Genomic DNA, 20,653 nt, shown 5'->3' with positions numbered 1-20,653 from the left:
GTCCTGAAATCCTGTGTAGATTTAAAACAAGAGCCACATCCTTACAAATTGAAGTGAGTTGATGTATGTGCAACATGGCAGAGAGAATTAAAGTAAAACAGTGAAGTCAAGTTGAAGAAGCAAAAACAAGCACCAATCTTTAATTTTCCAACACAATGAAAAGGTGCAGTCATGTGACAACACAAAGGGTCTTCATTTACAGTTCACTCTTCAACAGCAACATGCCAAATTAAGACCGTACGAGCAAATTCTGTTTTAGAGGACAACATGCAATTTCATCAACGTTAACCTAGGACATGCAACATTGGAAGAGGATGAGGAGGCAAAACAAATGTCCAAATTAAAAGTCGTTAACATGTCAATGATGACATGCATATAGATACTGATGGTCACCTCACATAGAGAAGGTGTGGCAGAAATACAGCCAGCTTCTCCACAGGTAATTCGTGTGAATCTGAATTTGATGAGCTGCATGTGAATGCATCACCTGCACATCTGCGTTTTCAACAAACCTGGTTTAGTTCATGTTTGTTTTGGCATGATAAAAATAAATTAATTAGTAACGTTATTTTACAGAAACACATCCAAGATCTATGTAGATGCGGCAAGTGTTACACAGGGGGACACTGAAAATAACAAAACCAACTTCAGTCAAGGTGGCTCTGGTCATGGTGACAAACAGCCATTGTGACATTTGTGCCATGCATTCAAATAATGTGAAACTGGAAAACAACAAAGATCACAAAGAAAGTAAGGACTGTAGAGAGTAACATTTGGAAGTGAATTAGAGATACTGACTAAATACAAGACACGTGAAAACTTCAACTAAAGTCCATCCAAAACCTCTAGCTTCACACGATGCAATACTATGTAACTCAGACGGTGGGCCAACAAAAAACAAAAACTATAATAAACGGTCCCACATACTATTAGATTATCATGTTAAACATACATTATACGGTCTAAGTATGTCATTTGAAATATCAGACTTTCCAAAATACATGTCACAATATCTTTCACCAAAAGTCTCAAGTGGCGACAACTACGATCGAGCTTCTTTTCAATCCTTCGTCCTCAAATGGGGCCTTAGAGGTTTTTATGACTCTGTAGTGTATTGAATAAGTCGACAGACATGAAAACACAAGCTTGTGACTTCAATTACAACAGTCTTACTTAACTGCAATGATCTAAACCATTATTGCACTTTACTTCAGGGCTAGGATCTTTGACAAGCCGCCTGAATTTGGCTTATTTGATGCTTTTAGCGGCAGTGTAGACACTTGAGAGAATCTCAGTATGCTAGCTTTAGCAGCTTCAGGATGAGCAGAAAAGAATCACGTCATCCAAATAATAAGCTGCTTACGGTACATTTCACTCTTTTGCACTTACAAAAAGACATTAAGAACAATGAAAACAAAATTGTCTCTCTCTGTTCAGAAGGAGTTGTCCTCAGATTTGGAGACAAAGATGTTTTTCTTACATTTTCCTATTTTTTAGAGCTACAGTAATTCCGTCACACGTGTTTTGCAGACTAACGTTGAGAAAGACCTGCCTTAAAGACAGCCACCTACACTCGCTTGCATCACTTAAAAACCTCCATGAAAACAGCTTTTACTTAGAAAACTTTCCAACTCAAAACTCGGAAACAAAAGTGAATGATCAGTGGCTGTGTAATCCTCACACATCATTTCAACGCCACAAGCACTTTTGAGTTCACTCGAAAGGGCAAACAGTGTTTTGCCGCTCCTCCCTCCTGGATGCTTGGGGTATGATCAAATGCAGAACCTCGATTCAAGTTTTGAGAAAAGTTGCCATGTCAAATGCTTCACGGGTTGTGTCCCCTATTGTTTTCTCTCGCTCTCTCTCTCCAAGTCACAGAGGACAACTTGTTGAGTTAACTTGGAGGACTTTAGTGTGAGACTTCTCTTCTTCTCCATCCTTCTCAGCTTCTGGAGCAAGATTTACGACCATACCATCTGGAGATGCCACAGATTCAGGGGCACACGGGGGACAAAATGACACAGTCATCCTTCTCCCCACTCCAGAATTGTTTGGACCATCCAACCTCCTTGACCTGTCCAAGGTCTTGCCTCTCTAACTGCACTGCTCCGACGACGACAAGCTTCCTTCTTTGCCATGTCTTCTTCGCATGCGAGCAGCAGTGGCTTGTCTCCTCCACCTGCCTCCTCGCTCCCTTCTCTTGCTCTCCTCCTGTCCAGCTCTACTCCCTTTCTTGCTCTCACTCTTGTGATTGGTTGGTTTCTCACGGTCTCTCTCCTGTTACTTTCACACAGTGGTGCTTCGGTTGTAGCAGTGGAAAACGGGTACCCATGTTTGTTCTTTTTTGTTATTACCCAGATTAAAATACCGATGAACTAAGCTTTACACGGGCCTAGATCATTTCCAGCAATCTGTAAGACGAAAAATACAGAAATATTTATACACATAAACATTAGATAAAATAGTACTTTGGACATCAGCAGTTGGATCATGTAGGAATGATGTGGTTTGCTTTCTTTCTGAGAGTGAGATGAGAAGGCAAACTATAAATAGTAGTGTAATTAGTTGTTGTAAAAAGACAGCTAGTCTAGCTCTGCACAATGTTACCAAATTCTACAACTCAATTGATGTTGTCGTTTTGTTTAATATGTTAAAGAAAAAAAGAAAAGTAGTTCATGGATATTTATGTGAGGCTATTTTTTGGCCAAGAATCTTGACGTCCTGGAGTCTACACTTAGTGCCTGGCAACAAGCAACAAATAGCATATTATTTTTTTACATGTTGGTTTTGTATGGGAAAAAAAAAAAACCCAGTGGGCCAGGCCAAGCCTTTTTTCCTCTACAAAGTACTAGGCTAACTGCCTCACTTCTCGAGTTTCTCATTTAACATGCTTTCTTATATAATTCTCAGAAGGAACACAAATGGCAGACTACTCCTTTAATTTCAGTGAGTCAGCTAAGTCTACAGTGGAAGGTCTTACACTCTAGTACTGGGACAGTCCAGTCACACCACCGTGCTGGTAGGCCCGCTCCCCCTGGTAGGTGGAGTCCTGGGACAGAGCCACATCAATCTGGGACTTGAACTCATCTCCTAGGTAACTGTCCTATAATGGGACAAACAGAATGTGAGAGAGAGCAGTTAACTGTTGTTCCCTCACGTCTTTCCAGCCGGAAAAGAAGTGAGTGAGGTTTTAGATGAAGAAGAAGTCTTAACTCGAAGAGGAAAACTGGACTAAGGAAGGTGTGTAGACGATTCTGGCCTTGTTTACGGTTTAGGAAAGTGCACCTAGTACTAGGGTTGGGCATTTCAAGAAAATCAATTCTGTATTTTGTATACATACATACACACATATACCGATGCCCGGCAGCAGAGTGGGTTTTCCTCACACTAACTTCACCTTTGTCTTTTTGAAGCAGACAAATGCATCAGTGCTTGAGCCAAAAGTACATCACAGACCTTACATTAAATTCAGTCATTATCTTGTTAGAGGAAAAGAAGAACAAGCAAAACAGTAGCGCATGAAAGCTACTGAGAGTAACGCGGGGTTCACAGCATGTTGACCTGTGAGCTATGAAGATGAAATGCGTTCCAAGATGCATTCAGTGACTCTGGAAAGTGTAATCACTTTAGCAAACACAGACATATTTGCTGCTGCTGTCCCCACAAATCAGGTAGTAGTGAAGAAATAATTTTGTTAATCAATGCAACCACTGATAAAACATATAGTATTTAATATAATCATGAAGTCACCTAAACTGCTAATTTTTTTATAATCAAAACAACTAATCTAATATTAATACTCATCATAAAATGAAGTCATAAAAAAGAGCAGGGAACAAACCTGGGAGAGTTCAGGCTGGGAGAGCCCAGGCTGACTCATCTGTGATGGTTGGCTCATGTTCATGTAACCTTGTGTCAAAGGTCCCTGGGAGAAGGACTGGGAGCCCAGGTCCTGGCTGGCCTGGCTGACGCTCATATGTCCTCCGTGTCCACGGTCCATTCCTCCATTCCCTCCACCTATGTTGCTGCGGTTTCTTTGGCGGCCACCTCTGGACCCACCTCCACCTCCCCCGCCTGCCTTGCCCTTCATACCTCCACCGCGACCTGGATGCAATAAAGGTCACATCACAGGTGAGAAAAGTGTTCGCCTACAAGAACTACACAGTTCTGTCCAGTTTTATATGTTTCTCACCTCCTGTGGGCCCGTTCATCTGTCCCATGTAGCCAGAGGGAGGTATAGGAGGCATCACAAGGTTGAAGGGGATGGGAATGTTCATGGAGCTCATAGGACCTGGGCCTGTGCCAATCATACCGATCTGGTCATGGGTCTGGAAGTACATGTTAGACATACGCCCTGTAGTGGAAGAAAACATTATTATTTTTCATTTCTTTATATATTCAGTTGTGTGCTAAACTGTTTTCTTTTTGAAGACACGCACGTTCAAACTGGCAGTGCTGAAGTCCTCTGTAATGAAAGTTTGTAACATTTAAGATAAGACTGAGTGTTTTTAATAATGCCTTACCATTACTGCTGCGGTCATAGACAGACCCAGGAATGAGAGCCTCCCTGGCATCATACATCGCAGTGCTCATGAAACGACCCCCCTGTAAAACGAACGCAAACAAAGTAATGAAATGTTATTTTCAACTGCTATTTGAGACAGACATTTGGGGCAGATCTCTCACACACACACATACACGGAGAATGTCTAAACTCACAGGGTTGATGGTGTTGACCAACTTGCGAGGCTTGCTGAATTGCATGAGGCTCTCCCTCAGATTGTTGAGAGGGCCTTCGACCAGAACCTTTTGCTCCTTGTAGTAGTTGAGCAGGTGGTTCCACAGCGGCTGCTTGGACAAGGCCTTAGGGTTTCCCACGATAATCACACCATACCTGTGTATGATAGGTACAACAATTACCACCGGCAAGTTACATAGTCATAATAGAAATTGTGATTATTGTGATTATTATTATTATTTCTTTTTGTCGTTTCACCTGGCCCTGGTGAGTGCCACATTTAGACGTCGGGGATCATTAAGGAAGCCAATGCCCTGGTGCTCATTGGCTCTTACACAGGACAGGATGATGAAGTCTTTCTCTCTGCCTTGAAAGGCATCCACACTGGCTATCTCCACTTCCTGCATAAAGCATTAATTGAGTAAACAAAAAACTACTAACTATAGGTTCATGTGTCATTTTAGCCTCCTCTTATTCTGAAAGTTTTACATTTACATTGCAAAAAAATAACTGTCACATCACCTGGTAGAGTTTGGTGTGGAGGGAGCCACTGAACTGCATGTATTGGACCAGGTATGACCTCTGACCCTCGTAGGGGGTAATGATGCCGATTTGATCAGGTTTAGCTCCAGCCTTCAGCAGCCGCGTGGTTATTTTCTCCACATTTGCTGCCTCTGTCCTGCATTACCAAGTAGGGTCATAATACCATGACGAACATGATGCATAATAACTCCTCTTGATAAAGAATTTAATTACGTTAAACTGCAAAACTGTGCATTTGAACACCTGCACAATATTAAATGGCAGCAGTGGTGGTGTACGAGAAAGATGTAAAAATGGCTATTCAATAGAATTAAACGCATACGGCTCAAGATTCAATTCAAACCTGTTGAGATAGGATGTTCCAGAGCTGGCAATTTCCTCTTGGCCTTGTGTGACGTAAAAGAACATCGGCTTGTCCGGCTGTGGCCACTGGAAGTCGAAGCCTTTCTTCATACGATCAGCTGTAGAGGGAACATATACATATACAGTATATATGACTGAAGACTGGTGTCACGTATGAACACCTTAGCACCACAATTATTCCTTCTTCAAAGAGGAAGTCAGTCAGGATAAACTTCAGGCTACTGCCCATTGTGTTCTTAAAAGTGTATCATTGTTGAAAAATAAAAATCATTTGGTTTTCACAGCCTTAGAGTAAGACTTTTTCATACAATTTAGACAGGAGTCTTACTTAATGGAGGTGATCTTGTGCCATGTTTCTACAGCAGCCTGAATGAACAAACCATTCCCATTTTGAATAAGCTTATTACTTAAATAAAGAAGAAAGACATCCTTTCTGGTATGTGAAGGACACCGTAGTTCCCTGATACACTTAAGACATGGAGGGGTGAGCTGACGAGTGGGTCATTTGTTACTATTACTTGTCATTAATTCTTAACATCAGACCTTCTCATAACCAAAAGCACTGACTAATAATCAGGAAAGTTTAGGACCAGACAGAGTCAAAAGTCTTTTTTTTAATTCGTCTGTGTGAGGTAAGATGTGATAGAATATTTAGCTTCCTCTTGAAACCTCAGCAAGATGTTTTGAAAAGTATTTGATGGCCACAAAATGTATTTTTCATGCATAGGTTTCTGGTCATCTTACCAGCAGTGACTCCATTTTGCAGCGAACCTTCATAGAATATGTTGGAAGGGAAGGCGCTGAGTGCTGGGTGCATACGATACTGGACCTGCAGACGAATGGGCCGGATCCCCAGAACTACCAGACGCTCAAACAGAGACTGGGACAGACCTGCTTTAGCTGCCTTCTTACACATCACCACAGGACCCAGCTGGCAGTGATCACCCACCAAAATCAACTACAAAAACACAGATGATCATGAAGTCAAAAAGACAAGTCATGATTCCAAAATAATTATTACTTGTTAGACGTCATCCCTGTGGAATCATAACTATCAGCATATAGTGACTCTCCAACCTGCTTTGCCCCCAGGACGACAGGCACCATGCACTCTGGTTCAGTGGCTTGTGTGCTCTCGTCGATCAGGATTGAACGGAACTGCATCTTGGCCAGACGAGGATCCCCCGCCCCGACACAGGTGCAACAGATCACATCAGCATTCTGGGAAAATGAGAGGAGATATAGCGGAGATGTTTGACAAAACTCACTCTTTTCAGCAGGAGGATTAACATAAAAACCATTAGCAACTAGAATGTTACTCTTCAGTCTAAGCTGATGTACTGATGTTATTTCTGGCACCATCAAAAAATGAATTCCTCATACCATAAGCAGCTCCCTCTCAGCAGTGCGTCGCAGAGCTCGGTAGCGCTTCTCGTCAGAGGACGACAGCTCGCCAGTCTCATCCTTCAGCTGCTGGAGCTTCTGAAGCTCTGGCATACTGCAGATTTTAATGATTTAACTTGAGATCAGTGGTCTGATTCATAGAAATGACTAGTGCAGTATTAATGAAGTATTAATAGTAATAATAGTTAGGAAATTCAAGATGGAAGTAAATCAAGTTTTATCATTAGTGGGACAAACTGGGGCCAAGCAAAACTTAACCATAGACACCAAACTTAGTCATTTTTAAAAAAATAATTATTGATGAAATCACCTCTCCATGTTACGGGTCTGGTTGTGCAAAGCCAGGAAGGACACAGGTGAGTCAATGGCTTCTCTGCTCTTGGCACACAGCCTCACCACCTTGAGTCCCGTCTGGTGGATCTTCTCTGTGAGCTGGTCGACAGCAATGTTACTGGGAGCGCACACCAGCACCGGCCTGAGGAGAGACAAGAATCAGCACATTTTTTAGACACGACATCCTGAAAGACTTTTTCAAATCTGGCATTAACAGCTTCATCTTCCAGTGTGAACACAGCCAAGACGCTTTGAGGACACATTTGAAATCTGATTATTTAGACTCTGTGGACCAATTCTTCTAGCTGTGTGATGTCAAATACGTCTCGGTTAACAGTGAAGGACTGCCTACACGTAGAATTAAATCACTCAATCAAAAATATATGAACTTTAAGTATTTTTACACATCACCATAGTCCATATATTTATTTACGGTCACATCACAATATTATCAATGACTGCCATATACTGATTCAATTGACCAGACCTATATTAAATAATATACACTTATGTGCAAATCGTTTAGCAAAGCAAGTTCCGATAAGGATGCATTGCAATATGGTCTTTAAAGGTCCAGACACTTAAAAAGAAAAAAAAAAAAAAAAGAGTAAAAACATTTACTCAGTATGTGTCTTACCCGTTACCCTGTTTTGCTAGGTGGTAGACAATGGTAGCAGAGGTTACAGTCTTCCCTGTGCCAGGAGGTCCCTGGATCAGACTGAGGGGGCGCTGCAGCACTGTCTTCACAGCATACACCTGCATGACATTAAAACATTTAATACATAATAATTTTGGATGGATTGCAAATGACTTGTCTTTCTAACTCACCTGGGAGTGGTTCAGATCAGGCAAGCCTTGCGCAGTGAAGCGTTTAGGCAGCTGACACTTGATGACCACATCTTCTACCTCATGTCCTAAAAGTTTGTGATAGATGTAACCTGACACTGAGGTCTCATCCACAGCAAATGTCTTCAGGGCACTCTGCATTCTTCATGATGGATACAGGAATAGGGTGGTTTATAAAAAAAAGCCTTATTTTACAATTAATTCATTCATTTACTTTGAAAGAGAGCTGTTTTATCATCAGTGGTGTGAAACAGAAAAAGTGGAAACGCTTGACTAATGACACTGTTATTTCAGACACCATTCAATACATGAAAACTAAAATTTTTGACAACAGATTACTGTCATTAAACAGAAAATTTAGTGTTTCAAGCTTTGATTATACAGCAAAAAAAGGTTATGATGTGTGTGCTTCTTGTGAATACCTGTCAAAGGAAGTAGATTTCCACACAAAGTCGACCTGAAAGTTGTGTGGAATCTCCACTGGTGCACCGGCACTGCTCCTCAACTCTATGGCAATCTCATCACCATAGTCTGGTATAGTAACTCAAGGAAAAAAATGATGCCTTTAATAAATATACTGTAGTTTCTGCCATAGCTGCAGTACTACTTTGTATGCCTACTGTCTGTATACTACTGTATATAAATAACCTTTCTTCACACAGTTTGCCAGTGTTGTTGTAGTTTTCCACAGCTGCCATTAGATGTCACTGAAACACCCATGTTAGTGGTGGGAAATTCAACTTTCATTTAAAATGTATCACAAGTTTATATAGAAGCTCATGCACCTGTGTCAAACTTTGGCTAAAGTGTTGAATATACTAGTGAAACGTTTTATTTCAGGTTGTCTATTGTAAGAAACACATAAAGATACTGTCAGGGACTTTGATGACATGTCCAATTCCTTTCCATGGAGGAGCCAGGTCTCCTTTGTACCTCAGGCAAATTTCATCTCCCTGCATCAGTCGCATATCTAGAAGACAACAGACACAAAAAAAGAACTTTGTTCAAAATGTACCTGTGCATGTTGTAAAGAAAGCTCTACAGGCAAAAGATTCACCTAGTGACTTGGTGGGTATTTGTGTGTTGGACTACTTCAGCAGATGTGTATGTCACTATTACAGCTACAAGATACAGTCATAAAACATTTTTTAGGTGTGTGGTTGTCTTTTTTCACTTCTGACTCACTGTGTTACAATAACATGAATGATTTCCCTCAGACAAAAAATAATGAAGATAAAAATGAAGTAAATCTACAAATAAGTCAATACCTGAGTCTGTCTTCGGCAGACTGAAATATGCAATCCTCTTCTTATTCAGTCCCAAATCCCATCTGACTGTAATGTTGTCTTGGGTCTTTTAGAAAGTGACAGAAAATTATATTTTAAATGCTATAACAGTAGCAGATACCATCTTTAATTCAATATTATTATAGGCAAAAAAAAAATTTGCTCAGTGGAACAAAAATTAACAGTAAAGTTTATCTCACCAACAAATTAAAGACATTATTTATGATCCATAAAACATTACTGTCAAACAAATGTAATGTTATGAAATAAAATTTTGAATTTTATACACATTTGTTTACCTGAGACTCTTTGAGTTTCTTGTCGTAGTCAGCTTCTAACTTCACCAGAGGACCAAAGATGTTTTGGTACTGATAAGCATCTTCATAACGGAGCAGGACGTGCTGGGGCTCCTCATCCACACCAGGCTTCTCTAGATCCTCCAAGGTCGCAGTGGGATTATCCTGCCAAAGAAGAAAAGAAGAAGAAATTATGGAAAACAGTGGGAGAGAAACAGCAGTGAACAATACCTTACTTAAAAAGTGGAGAAAAGCGTGCCGTCGCATCAACGCCAAGTTAAACGCTTCTCAAAACTAGGCTGAAATATCCCCGCATGTGAACAATCTGTCACTCATCCTCCATGAATCGGGTAACACAGCTGTGATATCTCTCAAGTGAACTCATTATTGCAATATTCAACAACGCTATCGCATATCGCATGATTTCCTAATATCGTTCAGCCCTAGTCTGCAGTGGAGATAAGTTAAAATATAGGCTGCTGAAAGAGGAGAGGAAGTTGACAACAGACTGTGAAAGACATGCTGGTGTAGATACTTTTCAAGAACCATTTCATACACTAGAGGTCCCTGTTATACATATTTTGCATACAGTATATCTCTTTTAACATTAGTAATGTTAGGCTTTGAGCACATGAAACTGGAAACTACAAAAAGCAGCACTGAAGAGAAAGAAATAGCTCAGCAAACATGCACATTATTTATTTAAAGAAGCCCTACCCATGTTCCAGTTTAAATGATATGGTTTAAACATATTTACATGCTGTAGTACAATGGTGGGCGTGTGTGTGTGTGTGTGTGACAATAGCCGCATTACCTTCCAGAGTTCCTCCAGCTTGTTGATCTGCTGGGCAGTGATCTGGCGGGCACGAAGCTGCTCCTGCTCTGAGGGGATCTTGACCAGCCAGGACAGGAAGCAGCGGTCCTGGATGAGAGGCTGCCACTGTGAGCTGTCCCAGTTGATGTCTTTCAGACTGCTCTGACTGGCACATGGCTGCCTGCATTACAACCACAACCAAAATGTCAAATGTACCTGTGAAATTGTCTGTTCTCATCAACTGAAATTCAGAGGGTATGGCCATGTCAGGCACATGTACAAACATGACCTCACCTGCACAGTAACACCACTACAGAATCAGCTTTAGCAGGAATGAAGCCCAGCAGGAAGACATTGCGACAGCCACAGTTGTAACACTCCAACAGTGTTTCCCCCAGAGGGCCATCTTTATGCAGCGTTACCTCCTTGGACTTTGCTCTCACCAGGTGGTTTACAATGTGGCTGCAGATGAAAATAATGATAAATAATGCCCCAGGTAGGAAAAACAATTGAAAACGACTACAGTGCTAAACACGGGATGGGAGTATAAACAGGTTTGTTTGTAGGTGTTACTTTTTTTCCTTTTCCCTACACTAGCATTTTGTTTTTGCACACACGGTAGGATAAACAAGTCTGGATGATTTTTGTTTTATTCAGATTTAACTAAAACAGAAATCAAGAAATATTAAAGATGCACTGAAGACAAGTAATGAAAATGCTTAATCCAAAGAATCCTTCACCACAGATGGAATGTTTTCAGTGCTGTTTGTCTTCCTGTCAGCAAGATAATGACTGAACTAATTCTCTTAACACTTTTGGCTGAGGTAGAACTGAATCGCTTTTCAATTCAAATCTGGATAATGAGCAGGATTTTAGTGTTGGTAGCTGTATGGGTGCTTGGAGTGCTATCTTATTTTATATATCAAGTATAACATATGTACACATAATAGTAATATGACTGCATTATTACTGTGTACTGTACTATTGTAAGGACTGTACATTGTAATATGATTTTCTAGTTCCACCAGAGTCACCAGAGAGGATCAATTAATCTGATAATTCCCTGTATTTTACCTGCCAGATGTGTTTCCACGGCCATTACAAAACCACTTCTTGCTGGTATTGCAGTAAACCACACAGGCTGGATCATGAATCCCACAATAACTGCAACAAAGCAGAGTCAGAAATAAAAACAACAAATAATAACAAACAAACATGTTATTAGTCTAATCTATTGTATTTTAACACATAACTGGAGCCAGACAAAATAAACTGTGATAAATCCACTATACTGCAGGAATGAATATCTAAAGCTGTTGATGCAAATCTCCAGAGTTTATGTCTGCAATTTATCTTACAGCAGTTTAATAGGAGTCTACAGCACATGCTCAATAACGCAATTCAATAATAAAGTGAACAATCAACCACAATCCTCAGAAGCTGCTGACAGACACAAGATGTAAAAAAAATCTTCCTGAATATAATTGAAATTAATTTTAAGTGTTTGTCTCCCACTTTGACTGCCAGTGTATCAGTCATATTATTCTGGTAGTTTACCTGCATGCATGTACAGGAAGGTCCTTGGTGTAGTAGGTGTCCTCTTCATCCTCCTCAAAGTTCAGCTCTGCCAGCAGTTGACTGGCTTTTATTACAGGGTCATCTCCATTCTGCAGCAATCCGTCTGGACCATTAACCTGAGGAGACAGGATGGAGATGTATCAATATAAACTGAAACTTTATTTTAGCATCGCGTTGGAGAAAGTAATATCACATGACAGAAGGTCCTGGTCAGGAGCAGACAGATCCAGCCTTGACATCATATATTTGTTTTGCAGTCTAAATTGCTAGATCATTAACTGGTGGGCAATCTTGATATCAGTGAAAAAGTAAAACATTTGTATTATTATTTATTATCATATAAATGTTTGTGACCATTCAAGTCAATGATCTTGAATCTTGACTTTGAAGCTGAATTGAGGGATCTGCTGTTTAAAAACTATTTTGGTCCTGTGCAACAGCAGTTCCAGCAGTGGAGACATCATTACTAGAGCTGAAACAATTAATCGATTATTTATCGATTACAAAATTAATTAATCATTTAGGTTTGTGGACTAAACAAGACATTTGAGAACATTATCATTTCCAGTTTTGACAAACACAGATCAACATTTTTTAAAGTTTTCGGATATTTTAAGGGACAAATGATTAATCGATTAATCAATCAAGATAATAATCCACAAAATAATCAATTATGAAAATAATCGTTAGTTGCAGTCTTTGTGTGATTGTAATTATGAGTAGACATTGACAATATTATTTAAACAACACTTACAGGCTGTCTGGCCAACCTGCATTTTGTGTCTACACTGCAGTGCACGGCTGTCTAAATAAATATAATGAGAACTAATTATCTAATACATGATTCAAGATTGTATTTGTCATTTACAATTACAGTGCCTGGACATTTTTATGCAGGCTTCTTGAGTAAACAGTATTCAAAAGTTAATACTATAAAAGTATTTAGTAACTATAAAATATATGAACAAAACCTTCAAAACTATAGCATGCTATGAAACAAAAAAATAAAATGAATAAAATTACATTGTAGGTAGTATTGCACATTGTACAGTTAAATTGCACTTGTTCAGATATATTGCATAAGTCTTTCATTCATTTGAATGCGTTCTTCAATTCATTATAGTGCATTTAGAGGCTTATATCACGTTTGTGAGAGCATATGTTTACATTTTAAATTACTAAATATTAATCGGATGATGTCGATTATTTTGAAAATGACAAAAATCGGCCTGATTGACAGCTACATCACACTGTTTGTGTCCACTGACCTGTGTGATTGTTATTATTATTATGAGAAGACACTGACAAATAGTTAGACCTTTAAAGTGTCAGTGGAAAATAAACACAGAGATGTCTGGCTGCTCGACAGCACTGCAAACTAACACTGACAGCCTGTGTTTCTATGGCAATGAAAAGTCTTGGACCAGTTAGCTGTGTCAGCATGCTAACTCTGTGAGCTAGTTAGCTAGCATTCCATCCAAATGAGTGTGGTACTGAAGCATGGTTACGGAGGAAGGCGTCATCGTGCTAACCCGGGGTAGCCAAGGATGTGTTAGCTAAAATTCACGCTCTGTCAACAGCAACAGAGACTACTGTGTGACACCGCGCTGCCGCTCACGCACCTGACTGTCGAGCTGGCTTTGGGTCTGGCCTTGGGTTTGGGTCTGGCTTGGCAGAGTGAAGTCGGTGAAATCGTACTCGGAACCCTGGGTATCCGCTCCAAGCAGGTCGGCTTCCTCGGTGTCCAGGAACGTCAGAGTCTGCGAGCTGGGCCCGTACGCCTCCACACTCATGTCTGTGTCGCCTTGTTGACGCTGTTTCTCCGCTTTCAAGGAATATTCCACAGGCTGCTGTTGCTATTCCAAGAGAAAATGAATAACGGAGACAGAGATGGGAATATGTCAAACGGCGGTGCTATGAGATGGAAGGGGAGAGCGCTTCGTCTGTGGCTGCGTTCCATTAGTCTCCGCCCCCCTGCAAGTTTCCTTTCCTCCTTCACTACCACTGGTCTTCTGCGGGAAGTCACCTGTAGGGGGCGAGGGAAGGGAAGGAGACAAGGAGGCACATGCGAACTGAACGTTTATTATGTAACAAGGTCAAATCTTTAATTTCACCCCATACAACATATTTTTTTGCGCGAATGAGCCGAGACAGAACTTCAAATAGTATTATATATACATATGTGTGTACGTATATATAGATAGACATATTATATACATAAGAGGAGAAAGACACTTTTTATTTGCTTTTATTTTGATTATTTCTTATATTCCAGTCTTTATTTTCTAACTAGCCGTGACTCTTTGATTTATTTTTCGTGTATTTTTTTTCAAATTAAAACTTAAAATTACTCATTTGTAGGTTTTTAAAGATTTTATCCACACAACGTTGACCTCGAACTTAAGACTGCGTCTTATTTTGAAAATAACAGGGTTACGTTTTAGTGTGGACAACCAAATTGGTGCATTTTATTCTGAAATTGCTGTGTAGACATACAGGAAGGAACAGGTACTTTTTTTATGCATCTGGCGTGAAACATTATAATTTTCTACATTACATTTTGCTGAAGTAAAGCTCAAACTGAAGGTGAACCTGTTGTCTCTGTCCATCACAGTGTCATGCAAAGTTTATGAGCCACAGTTTAACCAGTCCAGGGACACAGAAATCTATATACCAGGTAAGAACACAGCTACGTCAGAGTCAAACTGTGAATAGTCCTCAGTCGACCAGTTTCTGGCGCAATAATTGTCACAAAACCACAGTTAATGGTTCAGTATGTCCATATTCTAGGGCTCCGACGAGTATACAATTTTTTTCATTTGCCAAATTATTCAACAAATGCTTTATTTGTACTGTACAAGGAAAAACTAAATTAAAAAGTACAATATGTATAAATAAATGGCAATCACAATGATTACAATTAGAAACGTATCAAAAGTTAGATTATTCATTATTAATTGGGACAAAATATTTTCATTTCAATCTCTATTTTTTCCGAACATACAAATTTCGGCATGTTTCTGATTTTTATAGAGATCAAAGCTCTGAAGTTTGGGAAGCTCTGACATTCAACCTGAGTACAAAGTAAATTTAGTTTTACAGAATAGGTGTTTTTGATAACACCTATTAATAATTAATTACTTGATTACTTGGAATAATAACATTTTAAATTATCTCTCTCTCTGTCCACCACTGGAACTTTCTAATCATTTGCTGAAAATGTAGTTCAGCTCTGAGGTTCTTCAATCCACTAGAGGTTTGGAGATGTTGGAGCAACATCGTGATCCTTCCCTCTGTCCTGCCCTGAACTATCAGTTCAAAACGAGTTCAGCAGGTCTGTCTTACTGTGATGTACAACACCCAGTGTTATCATAACTCACCTGGGTACAAAGGAATCAGAAACGTAATAAAGAACCACACACAGCTAATGCAGTGCATACATTCCTCAACAGACTGCATTACTCAGTGTGTCTTCAGTGATTACTCACTCCACTTTTTTTTTTAACCAACTTTTGACATTTCAAACCGCAACAAAAACACAAAAGTAAATATCAAATCAAATTCATCTTCCTTTAAACAATGTTTGTTTTATGACTAGTTACTTGGTGTGGTTACATTTAGTACACAAGTCTTTTCTTTGCTGATATTATCACTCCAGGCCTGAAGTTTGTGTTTAAGGGGCAAATTAGCTCAATTAAACAAAAAATAAAATAAAATAAAGGATATCTTCATTCACTAGAAGGAGAAAGCGGTCTCAAACGCAACCTATATGCTATATCCAAATGGCCATGTTTCTGTTGTATCTTGATCTAAATATAGATTTGTAGTGATGGGTCATTGGATTGTACTGTCATGTAAGAGTAGATCAATTTAATTAACAGTATTAGTGGTTAAAAACATAAATTAAAAACATAAATTAACTCTTTATTCAGGACTAGAGTTCAGTTGACAAAAAAATTAAACCTTTAGTGCATTACAGTGAAGTGTTTCAGTGTTTCAGAGATTCAAACTAGCTTTGCTTTGCAAAGTTACACTACAGACACAGACACAATGAGTTAATACAACTGCAAATACTGATTGCATATGCAATATAATATTCCCTGAGATAAACAAGTGAAGATAACTGTGGATTAGATCTAATTTCTCTTGTTATAAAAGGGAACAATGACCTAACTCCAATAATTCATACCAACAGGAAACTGGTAAGAAGTTAAAGTAAGTGCAAATGTTACCACACACAGTGTGTCACTATATAACTTATAGTTATAGACACACAACTTTGTGAGGTTTTTACCTCATGTCATAATAATAATAATAATAATAATGATAATGCCCAAAAAGTTTGTTGAGTTGAGATCTACCTAATATCCACTGGTGACATCATAGATACAGTATATTCAAACCCACATTTGCACAGAACGACGACAAAAACAGAAGCTGTTGTCAGGGTGTTCAGACACAAGTTGACAACACATGGCAAATTTATGGCATTAATATCTGGTCTTCAGTCATTCTGAAACTATACTGTGGATGTTGCATTGATTAAATCATGACAACAACCCAGTGGTCCCATTTTTTGAAAGTCTCCAGGTTGTGAGACGGTCACTATTTTTAGAGGCCATGCAGTGTTGATGCGTATGATTGCAGAGCTCATTGTGTTTTACGCTCCTCCTCAGTACAATCCAGCTCCAGTAGGCTCAGCATCTCCTGTACGACAGCCTGAAGGGCTCGGCCCAGGTCCCGGCTGCTGTAGGGTTTTCCTAAAGGTGGCACATGGACGAAGGCAGAGTGGCCCCGCCCAAGATACAAAGACGTGTAGTAGGTGTAGTCACACAGATACCTGGCAGAGGCAAGGAATGGCAGTTACATTATGCAAAATTCTGTACGGTCACATTCCTGCTTCATCAAACCGGTGTGACAGAGGATGAAACGTGACAGAGGATGCGAGGTAAGTTTGTTGTGCCTCTGGCAGACATGATGGCAAGACATTTCACAATGAAATAAGTAATAAAACAATCTTGGTTATCTGTTAAAAAGATATCAATTTTATTTTAAAGTAAATGCGTGCATGGATATTTGTGATAGGAAAAAAACAGTGCGCATGTGCGAGTAAAGAGAAACAGACCTTCCAGCGTCTTTAGATACAGACACGGTCACCCCAATGTCAGAGTCATTGACCCTTCTGCAGACTAACTCCATGTCCAGCACTGAGTCTATGCAGTCGGATCCGTTCTCCATGCAGCACTGAGACGCTGGGCAGAAGCTGCAGTTGTCCAGGCGTTTGTAACCCCTGTTGTGGCCGCACTGCTCCAGAGTGACTGTGGTCGCTAATCCAGAAACACCAACATGGACTACTAACTGTTCACAGAAGGACCACAGAAGGCAGAGGTGGCAGAGGTTAGTTTGAGGTTGTCGCTGTGGTTTAACGTGCAGCGTTGTGTGTTTCATGTTGTGTAATAACACCTGTGGCTGCAGCTCTTTCCACAGTGATGGCAGCAGCCTCTCAACAGCCTGGTAATCGACAGGTACCTCACGTACATAAAGTTCTACAGCCTCGCCCAGTCCTAATTGTTCCAATTCCTGTGAGCAAACAAACCGTACACTTTATGAAGTACTAGAGTGTCATGTCTGCCATTTAAAGACTCTGGGGACTGCTGGACATGCTGGAGTTTTTCTGTTCACACTTTATATTTTAATGAATTTTTCCTCTGCATTTTAGATTTTTCATCAAAGTTTCAGTTTTACTTTATTGAGTATTTTCTCTAGATTTACTTTATGCCTTTGTCTGTATTCAAATATAATTCTATAAGTCTCAGTGTATTAATGAATGTATTAATCTGATTTTTATGTTTGCTTTTGCACCATACCTCAAAGAGCATAAGGATATTTGTTCGTATGACTCTCAGCCATAGCCAACATCCAACCTCACAATGTTCATGATAGGTCCAAAGCAAGGGAACTCTGCGACCTGTGTTGTGTGTCTGTATTTGTTTTTTATTTATTATTATAATTAAACTCTGACAGATTATAAAAGCAAATCCCACAAATTAAACATTGAACTGGCACTTTTGTTAAACATGGACAACCCGATTACTGATTACCTGCACTGCCACCCAGCTGGAGTTTACTGCGTGTTCTCCAAAAGGCTCAAAGCCTGCAGAGGGGGGAGGGAGGGGGAGAAACATGTATAAAAATGATTTCAACCAGGATTTCATGTCTGTAGCAGTGGTACAGTGTACAGTGTAGCAGGGTAAATAAAGACTAACTGCATATGCTTATCTGACATGGGAAGCTGTGATAAGGCGCAATATAAAAGGAGACTGTTCATTCAAAGTCTAAAGGTTGCATTGAGTTAAACATTAATTGTGTTTAACTTTCATGTCTATCACTAATTGTAAAATGGAGACTCCTCCAGAGTCCTGATGCATTTAATGTTTTCTTAACTAAAGCAGGAGATGGAACTTATCTCCCCTCACTCCTCATAACCCACTGCAGAGAATGATGTGTTTTTAATGAACACATTTAAAAAACAAACACAAGTGCAGCTCAGTATCAAACTGTAAAATTCTCTCTCTCATGCTTCATGTGACAAAAAAAGAAAAGAAAAACAACCTCTCACCTGTTACAATGACTTTCCTCTTATTGGACATTTCCCTCGGGTCTGTCATAGAGTTAAAATGTCTCAAAAATAAATATTAAAGCTTGACTAGCAGCTGGCGGCTGTCTTCTTCTTCTTCTTCTGGTTCACCGCTCACAGGAAACAACACTCCAAGTACGCGTGGATTATACTGCCATCTACTGTCCCGGCATACACACATACATATACACGTTCACTCACAGCAGTGATTAAAAAACGTGTGTGGTTTCTTCAACTTTTCATGATGAATCAGATCTCAGTTTGGAAAAATGACTTTTCATTAAATATACATGGACACTGAAAATAATAATCAGAGTAAAAGAGAAGTAAAAATAAAACATATATCTACTCGGTCAGGTTTAAATATATACCCTCTCGTGTGTGTGTGTGTGTGTGTGTGTGTGTGTGTGTGACTCTTCTCTGGCAGAGCGAGGAGTTAGTGTATTTTACACACACACAGTTACCTGGGTTTAGAGGACAACACTCTCTCAGCCTCTCTCAGCCATTCTAAAGGAACACCTCTTTTTTTTCATTCTTTTTTTTCCATTCCTTTTCGCTCTCTGCAGCCCACGCCCCTGGTTTGCAAAATGACTCACACATTCTGGACACTGCATCCTGTGAGGCTCCAAAACTGGCACGGAGGAGACATTTGATTTTCTTGAAAGGCTATTATGAGGTGAACATTTCCAATAAATGAAACCTTTGTCTTTTGAGACTCTGAAGATTCAGAGATTTACCTCTGAATCACATCGCACCACAGTGTCACACCTACACACACACACACTCACCACCTACACAACCTGCACTGCAGTTGTTACAGCAGCTTCAGCTTCTTCTCCCCTAAACCCAGTCACCTCTCTCTCACTTTCTCTCTCTCCAACTGCCTGCGTCACTGGCTATGTTGGTGTTGCCATGGAAACTAATGATGCCCTCTCTGCTCTGTGGTGCTGATGCAGACAGTCTGCTGACGTCCTCATTGCGTACGGGTGGAATAACAATATTCTACTGTAGTTTCCACCACAAGGCCAAACTCAGTGCTGATGTACCGGATTCTATTCGGTTCTATTCTATTCTATATTATATTCTCCCACTTTGTTCTATCTATTCTAGGTCCCATTTTATTCTACCTTTAAACAACAGGTAGTGTATTGGTCTAAAGTGCATTTACAGTGTTTATACACTATTGTGTTGTCATAAAATAATAATTTATGACCATTTCAGTTAAACCATGAAAACAGTGTGTGTGTGTGTGTGTGTGTGTGTGTGTGTGTGTCAGTACATTAATGTACTTTCTCTCACAGAGAACACGTGGCTTCCTCATTCCACTGTCACTGTGTCCTTCCCTTTTTTGGTTCATGCTCAATTTACCCTGAAATATGTTCAGCTTGAGGCGATGTAGCACCTAATTTCACTCTCTCGTAAAGTCTGATCTAATCTAACCTGTTTAACTCAGAATGTATACACTCAGTCCACACTTCGGTTCGATTCTTATTCCATTCCTTCTTTAGTCGCTTCCCTGGCCTGAGCTGGATAGTCTTTTCTGAAGTGGCTGCTCCTCTGTTCCTCCTTTTCTTGGCTTTCGCCTCTTACACCTTCCCCGCCCAGTCTCTGCTCTCTCTTGGCGACCCTGGGCTTTTTTATGCTATGACATCAAACCACAATGCATTGCACTGTTTGTAGTTTACCTAGAGTCTCCATGGCAATAAAGACCGGCTCTGCCCCTTATTCAAATTGAACCGGAAATCCACGTCATTTTGGGCCAATCTGCGCGCTCTGGAGTGACATAATGGAATTTTTAGGGCTAGAAAGCGAGCG

At 40.0% G+C, this 20,653-nt stretch overlaps 2 protein-coding genes across 2 annotated transcripts; both read right to left on the bottom strand.

Moving 5' to 3' along the window:
- Positions 1–111: 111 nt before the first annotated feature.
- On the bottom strand, positions 112–14,165 carry LOC122770534 (regulator of nonsense transcripts 1-like). The gene is made up of 24 exons (XM_044027445.1): positions 13,824–14,165; positions 12,181–12,317; positions 11,698–11,787; positions 10,918–11,085; positions 10,624–10,804; positions 9,813–9,974; positions 9,496–9,580; positions 9,099–9,197; positions 8,650–8,758; positions 8,210–8,369; positions 8,019–8,137; positions 7,359–7,523; positions 7,028–7,142; positions 6,722–6,865; positions 6,389–6,602; positions 5,625–5,742; positions 5,261–5,417; positions 4,997–5,139; positions 4,720–4,894; positions 4,524–4,605; positions 4,193–4,354; positions 3,842–4,104; positions 2,981–3,103; positions 112–2,411 (listed from the first exon to the last, which is right to left on the bottom strand). Exons 1-23 carry the CDS (start codon positions 13,992–13,994, stop codon positions 2,984–2,986), a joined length of 3,339 nt encoding a protein of 1,112 aa, XP_043883380.1. The 5' UTR covers positions 13,995–14,165; the 3' UTR covers positions 112–2,411; positions 2,981–2,983.
- Positions 14,166–15,768: 1,603 nt separating this feature from the next.
- Positions 15,769–20,078, bottom strand: LOC122770557 (pyroglutamyl-peptidase 1-like). Its single transcript, XM_044027483.1, has 5 exons — positions 18,821–20,078; positions 18,303–18,355; positions 17,665–17,781; positions 17,327–17,559; positions 15,769–17,041 (listed from the first exon to the last, which is right to left on the bottom strand). The coding sequence occupies exons 1-5, from the start codon at positions 18,867–18,869 to the stop codon at positions 16,852–16,854; spliced, it is 642 nt and encodes a 213-aa protein (XP_043883418.1). The 5' UTR covers positions 18,870–20,078; the 3' UTR covers positions 15,769–16,851.
- Between the last annotated feature and the right edge of the window lie 575 nt (positions 20,079–20,653).

The sequence above is a fragment of the Solea senegalensis genome, linkage group LG1, assembly GCF_019176455.1.
Source record: "Solea senegalensis isolate Sse05_10M linkage group LG1, IFAPA_SoseM_1, whole genome shotgun sequence".
In the NCBI taxonomy this organism is placed as follows: Eukaryota; Metazoa; Chordata; class Actinopteri; order Pleuronectiformes; family Soleidae; genus Solea; species Solea senegalensis.
This window is presented reverse-complemented; position numbering and strand designations above follow the sequence as displayed.